Source organism: Protomyctophum bolini (assembly GCF_963924005.1).
Source record: "Protomyctophum bolini genome assembly, chromosome: 21".
Lineage (NCBI taxonomy): Eukaryota > Metazoa > Chordata > Actinopteri > Myctophiformes > Myctophidae > Protomyctophum > Protomyctophum bolini.
Window position 1 is genome coordinate 6,872,826 of NC_137882.1, and position 13,066 is coordinate 6,885,891.

Here is a 13,066-nt window from a genome sequence, read left to right on the forward strand (position 1 = left end):
TTTCCCGATCTTAATGGACCAAAGGCTTTCATAGTTGTCTTTCTCTCTCTCTCTCTCTCTCTCTCTCTCTCTCTCTCTCTCTCTCTCTCTCTCTCTCTCTCTCTCTCTCTCTCTCTCTCTCTCTCTCTCTCTCTCTCTCTCTCTCTCTCTCTCTCTCTCTCTCTCTCTCTCTCTCTCTCTCTCGGTGGTCGTTTTCAGGACATCCCGATTCCGACCAGCAGCGCAGTGAGGAAGGTGAGGTTCCCGAGAGAAAACAGCCCCAACACCATCAAATACAAGCTGTCCTGCAAAGAGCACAAATTAATACAAGAGTATTAGAACTTTGGGAATGCCGTTTTAACCCAACATTTAAAAAAAAAACTTTTTTCTGAAAGCTTGTTGATCGCAGTGCTGAAGCAACCCCTCCGAAGGCCCTGGCGCTACACCAAATCAAAAGGGCCCCATCGTGTGTGTGCATGTGATTTGCATGCGCATAACACAATCAAGAAAGACAACTTTTTGCTTTTGCGCGCCCAGCGAATGAACGCGCATGGCATGCATTCAGCGCACTGCCAGGTGTCACCGGGCGTGCCAGCACTATCGGCACTGCTCCCATAAAGTTATAAGGTTGCTCCCCGACGCTGGAAAACACTAGCTGGGGTTCCTGTGTTGCGTTACATTGAAATCGGTGACCTATATGAATTCTAACCGATCTACTGTACAGTCAGGCTCAGTTGTTGTGTTTGGGTCTCACCTTTGCAGAGTCACTTTCTTCTGTATCTAGAGAGGAAACAGAAGAGTCAAACGTGCTATAGAAACTGTATTTCTGAAATTGTTTAGTCACTTAATAACATGACATGAGTTGTCTATGTATTTGGTCCACTCTCTTTATCCTAAAATATATTCAAAATAGATGATCTTTAAGCTCACAAAGCACTGCAAACCCACGTGCTGGCAAAGCTATTTTTTACCAAATGTTTGTCCCCAGAATAGGAAATTTAGGGTTCAGGTTATGGTGTAATCACTGTAATGCATTTAAATGTGGTGTAATCCATCTTTATCCAGTTTGTGCTGTTGTTTCAGGAGTGTTAAGTTTTAATTAGAAAAAAATATATAATTAATTAATATTTTATTCATATAAAATGTATCAATTAAAATGTGAATACATTATTTTTATTAAATTAGAAACTAAATGCCTCAAACTGGAGACAAAGTAAGCTTTATGGTTCAAGTTTTCCAATTAATTATTTAGTTTTTTCTTTACGTCTGTACCTGCATGTTACTGCCGTTACAGAGTGCGTTGTCATGGTTACCGTAGTGTGTTTACCTTTGTGCAGCCACCTGCTGTGAAGGTCAAACAGGATGTAGAATAAAACCTCCCAGGCCACGAACCCGCCCATCACCTTCATCAGCCATTTGTCCTCTGTGCTGTCAATCATCTTGAGGCCTGTGAATATGGCTGCCACTGTGTGATGAAATATATGAGAGAGAGAGAGAGAGAGAGAGAGAGAGAGAGAGAGAGAGAGAGAGAGAGAGAGAGATTTAGTGATGGCTAGATAGATGGATAGATATAGTTTGAGCGATTGGATTTGCCATTGTGTTTGTGTTTTATTTGTATACTACATTGTTTTAGTTGGGTTGAGTCGCTGTAAGTACATAAATGGAATACTGAAGTGTCACATAAATGATTAATAGCAACAGTTCCTTACCCGCCAAGCCTTTGATTGCTACTGCATTCAGAGAATGATACCAGTTAAACAGAAACCTCCTGGTGAAGAAAATTAAGAAATATTAAGCATAATAACGCACGCATGCACACACACGCACGCACGCACGCACACACACACACAACCATTCAAATAACACAGCAAATTACTGAGTCAACTCTGACAGTGTACAAATGGAACTAAATAATGTAATTACATTTTTTTTTATCCATACTTACAGGTGATGGTGTGGAGTGCAGCGGAACACGGCCACAGCAGGCTGGAGCAAACATAGAATCATCACAAGACACCCCAAGACTGAATGAGCCCCCTGCAAACAATACAGAACATTTTTTTTACAATTATATCTACAAGCTCACAATGTGAGAGTCAAGTACAGACACCTGTCAGGTGTAAAGGAGCAACTTGGACACTCAGGCATGAAGGAAGCATGAGTTCAAGTCCGTTGCTCTCCACCAGGTTGGCGGAGGGTGTGTAGAGCCCAGGATCACATTAGATAATTGACACAGGGGTGAAAAATGGGTTACAAAAAATCGTGGGATAAAAATTATAAATTAAAAAAAAAAGTACAGAGAGAAAAAAAAAACAGTGCGATGAACAATCTGCAAATGTAACTGTGGATATCAGTGAATATTTCACATCAAGCTATATTAATTTGGTCCACGCAGTCTGAATCTTGCATTCACAGGGTGAAACATCGACCTCGTTGAAAAATCTGGTGAAACTAACGTCACTTCATCAACGCGTAACATTTACGTTCTGTGTGCTGTGGATGTTCTCACGACACGTCGACACAAACAGCAGTTCAAATAAGTTGCACAAGGTGTTTGTTGCGACCACAGGTCGCATTTACTATTAAATCGTACATACATGGGAAATCCCCCATACTGTATATGGTGGTGCCCATGTCTCATGACATCACGTGACATCATCAGAGATTGAGATGTCATAGTAAATGCGACCTGCTGTCGCAGTTAAGCCCATATATGGAGATCCCTGATGTCATCAATATTGTCCAGCAACTCTACATCTGATCTCAAACCTCAAACCCTTAGATCTCCATAGATGGATATATGTCAGAACCTGTTCTGACATTCCATATGTTGATCCTTCCCCATCCATACTTCCTCTTCAATGTCTCCCGTTTGACTTATACCTGTCCATTCAAACTCTAGACAGGCCTGCCCCAACCGCGCCCGGCGAAAACTAGAGTTCTCAACAGGCCCGGAAATTAAGGCTCATCAAACCCTGTACACTCAAGACACTGCCCCTGCTACCACCCTTAGATATCCATATATGGAGCTGACCTGTTCTGACATTCTATATGCTGATCTGACCTCATCAAACCCTGTACACTCAAGACATGCTCCTTATATGGTCAGTACAGAATTCATTCCATGTTGATCTGACCCCCCATGCCAAAGTGCCAGCGCTTGCCCAGTCTACCGTCAACAAGGCGGATGGATGCGTGCACGTGACCTCGCCCTTTATGGCGAGGTTGCTTCTCGCCCTCAGGCGTCTTACTGGTTATAAGTGTTTATGTGCATATTACTGCACTGTGAAAGGCCTGGTGTGTGTAAATGATGAGTAAGTCAGACCACTAACCCCACTCCAGTCACTCCAGCCCCGGACATGAGCGAACACGATGATGAAGGCGATGCTGGTGGCTACCACGGTCAATATCATCAAACCCACATGAACCTGGAGACACACACACACACACACACACATGCACGCACACACGCACCCACACAAAGTATAATTGTAATGAGTTACAAAATGTCAAAACAAAGAAAGTGTGACATTCCAAAAACATATATATTTTTTTAATGGAAATCAATTGTTGTGCAAGTGTCTCACTGCCACAACAGTAGTGGAAATAACTGATCTACAAGCTATACATACTGTACAAGGTTTCCACCCGGTGGAGGTACAAATTATATTTGATAATGTGCCACATTCCTCGGGCCTCGCATGAAGTGATGATGTAAAACTCTGAGGTCTCACCAGGAACCAGACATCTTTGTCCCAGCAGCCCTGTCCCTTGGCCACGCCCTTCAGATACCTGGCAAACAGCATCCCCAGAGTCCCTGTGGTCATCCACGCTATCAGCATCAACGCTCCTGGAACACCAGCACAAACTGGATTAAGCTTCTCTGCCACCAAAGAGCGTTTCAGACGTAAGCCCTTATTTTGAAGAGCCACCAGCTGATTTTGTGAACCGGAAGTAACAATCATTCATTTCCGGGGCAGCCGGTAGATACTTTCGCTTTCATCAGAAGCACTAATATAGCTAATTAGGCATGTAACGATATATCGTATCGATATATATCGATATTATATCCCGAGTCTTTATGTATCGTTTTATTAAAGATATAAATTCTGTCATAGTTAAAAAATGTTAAAGTAATACAAATAGTATGGGCATGTCAGTACATACTGGACTGAGGGTCATGACATGCATGACAACAACATGTATCACAGGGCATAGGATAACACATGCGCACACTAATCGTTCCCATGGGGATTCATTAACATCAGGGTTTGTATAGAGTGTTTACACTAGTACTGTACACACCATCTGTGTTCATGTACGGTATCTATCTGTATCTGTTCATGTATCTATCTGTAGCTCATTCCAGCATCAGATTTATAGTGTTCCAGGTCCAATGTTGTACATGCAGTTTTTTGTTTGTTTTGTGTGATTAAATTGGTATGCTGACATGACAGCCATGTCTAACATTGTATTTCTGTTTACTAAAGAGCTGGCGAGATAGGGAGGGAGACCACCTTGGAGTGTGTACACGTGACGTCAGCAAAACCTGCGAGGGAATAGCGCTCAGTGTGTACTCACCATGTGCTTTGATGATTTGGGGCGGCCAAGCAGCTTTCTCAACACGCTGAGGATGTGAAATGTCCACCTTGGTGTCACTGGTGAAGGTGCTGCTGTGGATACTGATACGACCTGTCCAGTGAAGAACAATGAAGATAAAGATTGTTTTTTTGTGCTGCTCTTCCCAGCACCAAGACCACCAATAACTGCAGTTAGCCTACCGTCATGGCTGGGCCCGTGGACCATCATGATATAGTAGGGCGTATTGAAGCCGCTGGTCCTCTGAGTGGAGATGGGGTTCATGGAGGTGAAGGAGCAGCTGATCACCCCGTCCTTCAACCAGCCCCTCACGTCTGTGACGTTCCCCTGGTGAAGGTGGAAAATAATACTTGTGTTGTGTTGGAAACAATCACTTACGTGATGATTCACCAGCTCTCACTGCCAGGGGTTGTCAATATCCTACAATTTTATGTCAAAGAACCCTCCAGGTTGTCATGTATTTGACCACGGACCACCATCTAAAAATATTGAGTGAGCTTGTAGAACTTCAGATTCATTCTCAACACTTTAGCATGAGTGTGTGAAGGTTTTGGCGTACCAGAGGAAGAGTGTTCGGTCTCTTTCTTCCTGTTGAGAAGGCATGTTGCACCTGGACCATTCCACTGCTGTTAACAACACAGATATAGATGTCATCATTACCCTAGAGAGAGGAGAAAAGATAGACCACTTGATGTGTGTGAATGAATACAAACTTAAAGAGGGAGTGCCACAATTATTTTTATTTTTCCAGTTTTTCATGTGTCTATGAGGTGACAGTACTTCATTAGACACCCTGGAGTGAGTGAGTGAGTGAGTGAGTCAGTCAGTCAGTCAGTCAGTCAGTCAGTCAGTCAGTCAGTCAGTCAGTCAGTCAGTCAGTCAGTCAGTCAGTCAGTCAGTCAGTCAGTCTGTCTGTCTGTCTACATATGCCATACTTATTGGAACAGTGACATTGTGTTTACCATCATCTGGTCGTCGGAGAACCCGAAGGCCACGTATCCCATTGAGGGACCGGTCACCTCAAAATGGACGGCAGGCTGGCTGCCAGACCTCATCAGAGCCGACATGAAGTAACAGCTGCTGCTGCTCACTGCCGGGTCACAGTCCAAAGGCTCACTGAAACACACCTTAGTGACACCGCAGCCTGCACTGGAGATGAGGCTCTGGGGAAGCATAAGGAGAACAGAGACACTATAGGTGATGGTCTGTGTCTCACAAGCAAGCTGCAGCGAATAGTAAACCTAGCATCAAAAATCATTGGGAAGAGACAGCAACAATTAGGCTGTATCTACAAGGAGGTACTTCGTAAAAAAGCTATCAAGATAGCAAACGACCCCTCTCATCCACTCTGCAGGGAGTTCGAACTACTTCCCTCTGGTAGACGGTACAAAGTACCAAAAGCTAACCGTAACATTTTTTAAAATAACAAATGCCATTAAGGCACTAAATTATACCATGTCTCGCTAGATTTGTTTGTTTTTCCAATGTATTTGCCACTGTTGTCCTGCACTTTTTTTTTTGCCATGAGAAAATAATTAAGTTAAGTGTTGTTGCTGTTGTTGTTGTTTCTTACTGTTGAGACCGAAGACGAATTTCCACACGTGGACAATAAATTAAACTAACTAATTAACATAACCAGACGATCAGCTATCTCCATCTGGAATACATTTAAATCCATTGTATGGCCTTCTTGGATTGCTGACTAACGGCAAAGGCAAGCGGTGACAGGGCTACGCCAACTGTGTGTGTGTGTTGGTTTTTAGGACACAGCCTTTACCACATACTCTAAATGGCTTCGCCCAAATTAGGAAGCACAGCGATCCCTCGTTCACATCGGTTCTGCAATACAATATATTATAGAACCGACTTGTTACCACACACCTCTAGCCCACAGAATTACAACATCAGCAGACTCATCATAAGTTTGGGTACGCAAGACTATTTTAAAGGTGATCTTCACTGTTACCTCTAGCAGGTTAGTGGCTTTGAGTTAGCCTGGCTAAAGCCAGACCGAATCAGCCGTTGTCAAAAATAAATTGTCTGGCTTATTAGCCAGGCTAGCTTTGAGTACCTTGCAAAGCACTACACCAGTGTATCCTTCCCCGTCTACCATATACCAGTGGTTCTCATACTTTTATACTCATACTAATTACTAATAATTATATTTGAATTGGGGATCCAGTGTACTGAAAGTAGTGTACTACAGTCTAGTAGTAGACTGGCTATTTTCGCAAAATGTTTGCTCTCTCTTAGGACTTGGGTAATATTTGACAATTTGGCCAAATGTCTGACCTTTTTTATTTAATAAATTAGTTTGTTGATTACTTTTTAATGGTCAAAAGTAATCAGTATACAATTATACTGTTCAGTATGTTGGTTTGATTACTGTTGGGTGAGTGAGACGTACTCCACCAATGGCTTAGGTCACTGAATAGAGACATGTCCCACACAATTATACATCCCACTGTTTCTCAACCAATGCACTTACCCCTCTTGAGATTCTAACTCTAAATTGCATAACCTCCAACTTGTCAGTAAATGACTAAATGGACAGTCAGACTCATCATAGGTCACCAGGTCATTCAGTTCACTGTTTCTCAACTAGTAGAAGGAAAATTACAAAAATTCAACCAATCCTACATTACTGCCAGGGACCACATTGTGAGATTGGTTTTTTTCACCATCTAAAAAAGTTCTGAATTTAAAAACCAAACAAACCAGGAAACAAACACACAAATGAAAATAATATTGGTTTGGGTCACGGACCCCTTTATACATGTGGGAAACACTGCTTCACATGACTTACTGCGGGCCGCGGGGAGGAGCTGGTGTTGACGTTAACGGTGGACACAGCTGTGGTTGAGGAGTCATTAAGTGCACTGTCATTATTGTAAGACGGTGTTGTAAACACACTGTCGTTACTGTATGACGGTGTACTCACGCTGACTGTACTGTTGTACGACAGTGAAGGACTTCTGACTCCTACCCAATACGTACTGTAGCTCTGCACGAACGTCGCACTGCAGGAAAAGAGGCGCAGAATGTTAGGGAAATATTTCCAGCGCTAGTATTAAGAATGGGCATGCAGCGATTCACTCAACTCACACAGCACACACACTCCCCCTTTAAATTGTCACCAGTTAGACTTTAACCCATTCTGACCTGAGATCAGATTCATACGAGGTTTCCACTGGACACACACTGGTCTGATTAACCCATTCTGACCTGAGATCAGATTCTAAAAATGTCAGTCGTTCTTCGATTTTTCGAAAATAGCAGACCTACAAGCTCGTAGCGCCCCACTCGGTGGCGCGCTATGAGCTTGTAGATCTGCTATTTTTCAATAGCTAAAGCATAACATAATGCTAACACCAAAAGGGGTTCCCGTACAGAATGGGTTAATTGATGTATGATCTATAATTAAGAATAAAACATATTGTCACGGTCGAGTGGAAGCCTCTTTCATATTTTAATGTATTCTTTGCAGAGAATGACATGTCCACCATATGCTATATTGAAAGTGGTTGAAGGCCTATTCATAGTTTTAGGTGATAAGGTGACCACCGAAAACTACAATATGACGTCACGCTGCGGTGGTTACCGCTCAACCAAACACATCTCTCTGTTTTTACTAACCACCATTTCAGTGTTCACCTTATCACCTAAACCTGGAGTATGAATGGGCCTTAAAAGTGTGTCTGTGCGGGTTCCATAAATACTGAATCGATGAAAAGTTGGATCCATTCTCTGAAAAGTAACAGCTTTGGTTTCCAACTCAATGCAGCGAAGATATAATAACATACAAATGGCATAAATAACAAATCAATCATGGAAACAGAAAAGCATGCCATTTTACATATCGTTTGTAATTACCGGAACTGAATGGGTTTGGGTTGTACTGAGGCTGCTGCTGTCCATATGACTCGCACCGACGTCTTCTGAACCTTCGATGTGTGTGATGCTGCCGAATTCTGCAAGAAAACACAAGAGACTTCCGTAAGTGTTGGACACAGCTCCGTATAACCAAAATCTTTGCATGCATTCATACACTCCAGAAGATTCTTTGTGATTTAATAACCTACTTTGCTCCCCGCGTCTCCTGACTACAGACACGTACATTGCATTTAGACCAGTCTTTACCTTAAAAGGTTAACGCTATTTCCAGTTTTAGCTTCCTAAGATGATCTTAGGAAGCTAAAACTGGAAAAATAGCGATCTACAAGCTTGTAGATCGGAAATTTTAGCCGATAACCAATTGTGCTTTGCTACTGAAAATAATTAAGTAGCAGGGTTGAGGGGTGTGAGACATGGCCAAAGCATTTCCGGGGGTCCCCAGCCAACATCGTTGCAGAACCCCTGCACTAATGCCAGGGGACCCTCTGGAACACCCTCACAGGGTCCCCGGACCGTACGTTGATAACCACTGGGTGTGTCACTGTCACTGTAGCTAAAAGAGAATTTGGGAGGTGAGGTTGAAAGTGCTGGTAAAGTGGGTGTAAACAATGAGCTGGCGACTCACAGGTGCTCCGTTACAGGTGAGAAGCTGTGCCAGGTCCTCCACAGTGAAGGATCCCAGAGGAATGCCGTCTCCTCCCTCCTCTCTGGCTTGTAACATGAAGCCCATGAATGGAGACGATGGATCCTGAGCCTGCAGCTGAACTGGAGGAACAACACAAACAAACTATAGTGTGTGTTCTTAGGAAAGTATTTTGTTCCGTCAGCAAACCGAAAGGAGATACAAAAAAAGCTCAAAAGAGAAGAATGAGCAATGAAAGAATGAATTAACAATATTGATAAATAGTAGCGGTAATGTACATGCAAACAGTACTACAGTGTACACAGTCACACACTAAAGAAATGGTCCAAAATGATTAAATGTCTCCATTTGGCTCTAAATCCTAAGGAGAGTAGCCTACAGGTGCCTAACTTTGATCAGGTGCGCCCCAGCTAGTGCCCAAGTCCCTACGCTCATTACTTGAGTAAAGATGGAAAGAGATTCTTGCTAATCTGTGAATCTCTTTCCATCTTTACTCAAGTACGCCACTTCTGTAGCTCGGAGCTACAGAGTGAGTGAGCGACTGGGGGCATATCATATGGGGACATACAGTAGGCGGCTATATGGGGCTAGTCTCTCACCGGTGATGCGGTCTCCATCCTGGTAGCTCAGCCTGTCTGCGGTGACGGTGAAAGGTGCGGGGTTCGTCTGCGCGCTACCCCCGTGATGCGGGGTGAGGTCCCCGCAACTCCCGGTGACTGCACCCGAGCCGTAGCTCCAAACCACGGGGAGAGCAGCCAGGACAACAGCCGCTCCTACTATCAGGGAAGCAACGCGATCCATCTCGCAATCAATCCGTTGGATCAATAATGTTTCCTTAAACTGCAGCTGCTCAGCGCAGTGAAGCCTGAAGCGTGGAAACAAAAAAAGTTTGTTTGGAGGCGACAGAGCGCGCGTGACGCGCGACAACAAGGAAAGGTGACCTAGCGTTTAATTATGACGAGTTTTTATTGTGTGTGCGTGTGTGTGTGTGTGTGTGTGTGTGTGTGTGTGTGTGTGTGCGTGAGAGAGAGAGAGAGAGAGAGATAGAGAGAGAGAGATGGGAGGACTAGGAGACCTGCTGCTCTGTTTATATTCTCTCTCACACACACACACACGCACGCACACACGCACACACACACACACACACACACACGTTCACAGATGTGGTGTGAGAGAAGAAGAAGAAATGCGTTCTGGTAAATCAAGTTTACCAAGGGTAACTCGACTAAGCATCAGATACTTGTTTACAGCAAGGCCCACATGGAGCATTTCATGGTAGAGGTTCAATGCCTTGTCCAAGGGCACTTCAACGGTGGTAATTTTAACGTGTCGGATCGCTGATTCGAACTGGCGACCTTCCGGTATCTAGACCGCTCCGCAATCCACTCGGCCACCGCTGCCTCGGTAGGCTACTTTGTGAAAAATGTAAACCCTAGGGTGATTGGAGTCTAGATTTCCTGTGAAAAGTATTTTGGATAATTGAGACAGATTAAAGCAACAGTTTTCAGCAGTAGGCCTAGTAGTTTTTACTTGAGTAAAAGTGGCAATACAAAACTGACAACTCTGTTAAAGTAGGCTACAATTTTGAGTTGGCCTATATAGGCCTACAGGTAGGCTATAGGCTACAAGATAATTGGATTCAATATGAATGTTCCATTTCCAGATTTTTTTCCAAACGTTGTAGATCTGCTTTCGCAAACGTTTGCAAAAGTAGCAGATCTACAAGCTCACAATGAGCTTGTGCTAATAAAGGGGTTAATATAGCCTACTGTTTAGTAATAATCAAAATCTTTCAAGGAGTACATAGGCCTAAAAACTTACATTATTATATAGTTTTGAAAAAGTGGAAATACACCAAAAACCTAAACCTAACCTATAAGTATAGCCTAAAGTAGCTACTTGAGTATATCCGCTGCATTTCTCCATTTCAGACATGATTTCCGAGCATTGAAGCTGACCTGACTCTGACATGATTAACATGCCAAGTTGCCAACCGTGACAGTGCATTTTGTATTCACCCATAACAACAAATGGTGAGTCAGCACTTTTCCCAGTGGCTGTGAGTCACATGAGGTGTTTTGGAATGAGAGGAAATCTAGTGGAAATAACAACACCACTAATTAATTCCTGGAAGCATCGCATGCGTGTGCGTGTGTCACACACATATTTGTGTACATGTATGCCAGGGCCAAATGTCCCCACAAGTATAGTAGTTGAGAAACAGCCATAGGGTGTGCAATTTTCCTGGTCCTTGGGAGTTTGGGAGAGTTAAGGATGAGAGGGATTAGGGAATTAAATTAAATGCCTCATGCATCAGATCTACAAGTTCAAAATGTGCTGCAGTGTCCCAGCCCACGTGGGTCCCATATTATTGTATGTTTCAAGGTGGTTTTGAGCTTGTGGATCTGCTATTGTTGACTTGACTTTAGGCATGTGGTTTAAAATGGCAAGTATAGTAATACTAGTGTGTGTGTGTGTGTGAGAGAGAGAGAGAGAGAGAGAGAGAGAGAGAGAGAGAGAGAGAGAGCGTGTACGCATGTGAGTGAACGTGCAAGTGTGTGTGCGTACCATAGACTGTAATGCGTACGTGCGTTTATGCTTGTTGGAGGCAGGATGCTGGGGATGAATAGACCATGACGCAGCAAAAAACATCCCAGAGCTTGAAACTTCAGACTCCAGAGAGATGGTTTCAATTACTCATTTATTTTTTATTGTGAACTGAATTATTAAAAGTAATTTAAATTTCACACATACTTAATATTTATTGTATTAATCAGCGTTAAATTGTAAACTAAATAGATTTGCTTGTTTTGTACTTTTACTCAAGTACATTTTGAATTCCGGACTTTTACTTGTAATGGAGTAGTTCTACATTGCAGTATTGATACTTTTAGTTAAGTAAAACATTTGAGTACTTTTTCCACCACTGCCAAAAATCATCATCTTACAGCTTAGTGTTGACAGGAATGTGTGTCCTTGTGTCCGTGTGTGTGTGTGTGTCCGTGTGTCCGTGTGTGTGTGTGTGTGTCCGTGTGTCCGTGTGTGTGTGTGTGTGTGTGTGTCCGTGTGCACGTGGACATGTGGGAGTAAGCAGGCTCGTGATGAATAGACCATGACATGGTAACATTCGCCCAGAGCCTTCTCATGAGACAATGTTGTATTTGTTTTATTGAATTTAAAACTAATTAAGTCGTACTGTACCGCAAACGCGGGAAGCGAACGCAGCTCGTACATATTTGGGTTTTGGACGTATAGCTCCATATATGGGCACAAAAAGGGCCAGGTCCACAACAAACAAATCACTGGCCCCTTTTGTGCCCATATATGGAGCTGAGTGGACCTGGCCCCTTTTGTGCCCATATATGGAGCTGAGTGGACCTGGCCCCTTTTGTGCCCATATATGGAGCTGAGTGGACCTGGCCCCTTTTGTGCCCATATATGGAGCCGAGTGATTGCTGATGCAACACACTCCATATTTGGATAGCGGGACAGACAGACACACAGACAGACAGACATGATCTGCTAGGTCTCATAGTAAGTGCTCACTGCATTCGCAATCACTGCGTTCGCAATCAACATCCTTGCATTTATTATACTAGACCGGTGCCTGGCTGTAGAGCACCGAGTGACGGTAACGATGGAAGTTGGAGATCCATGCCCCACCCGGCTATGCAATACCCGTTGTACCCGTGTCAGAGTACCCCTTCCACCCATCTGTCTGTGTCTCTTTTATGCCGAAATATAGAGAGAATTATGTATTTGTCTTTCTGTGTCCCTATATTCCTATATATGGAGTTCTGTGTCAGGCAAGCCAAAATAAGTGTTGTGATCTCAGAACAGGCCAGCTCCATATATGGACTATGGAGATCTGGATTTGGGCCCTGTCCAGAGCCCGGGCAGAGGCTTTTGTGCTGGTTCCGGACACCGGGACACCGGGCACTGGACTCTCTG

The 13,066-nt window shown here is 43.6% G+C and overlaps 2 protein-coding genes across 2 annotated transcripts in view; both read right to left on the bottom strand.

The window, feature by feature from the left end:
- The window catches only part of LOC308336666 (glycogen debranching enzyme-like), a 563,232-nt gene that overhangs the window by 510,508 nt on the left and 39,658 nt on the right, over positions 1–13,066 (bottom strand). The window lies entirely within an intron of this gene.
- LOC308336046 (putative ferric-chelate reductase 1) lies at positions 148–10,060 on the bottom strand. The gene is made up of 15 exons (XM_080793290.1): positions 9,715–10,060; positions 9,098–9,237; positions 8,452–8,549; positions 7,385–7,598; positions 5,541–5,741; positions 5,138–5,239; positions 4,761–4,905; positions 4,561–4,671; positions 3,714–3,829; positions 3,312–3,407; positions 1,925–2,016; positions 1,689–1,747; positions 1,307–1,444; positions 734–759; positions 148–284 (listed from the first exon to the last, which is right to left on the bottom strand). Exons 1-15 carry the CDS (start codon positions 9,914–9,916, stop codon positions 195–197), a joined length of 1,830 nt encoding a protein of 609 aa, XP_080649416.1. The 5' UTR covers positions 9,917–10,060; the 3' UTR covers positions 148–194.

Bases quoted from the DNA above. Each gene is read 5' to 3' on its own strand.
- LOC308336046 (XM_080793290.1), bottom strand. From the start codon at position 9,916: ATGGATCGCGTTGCTTCCCTGATAGTAGGAGCGGCTGTTGTCCTGGCT. The intron at 5,742-7,384 runs GTAAGTCATGTG...ATGCTTCCCCAG, and splicing joins GCTCCTCCCCGCGGCCCGCA to AGCCTCATCTCCAGTGCAGG. The intron at 4,906-5,137 runs GTACGCCAAAAC...CACCTTCACCAG, and splicing joins GACCGAACACTCTTCCTCTG to GGGAACGTCACAGACGTGAG.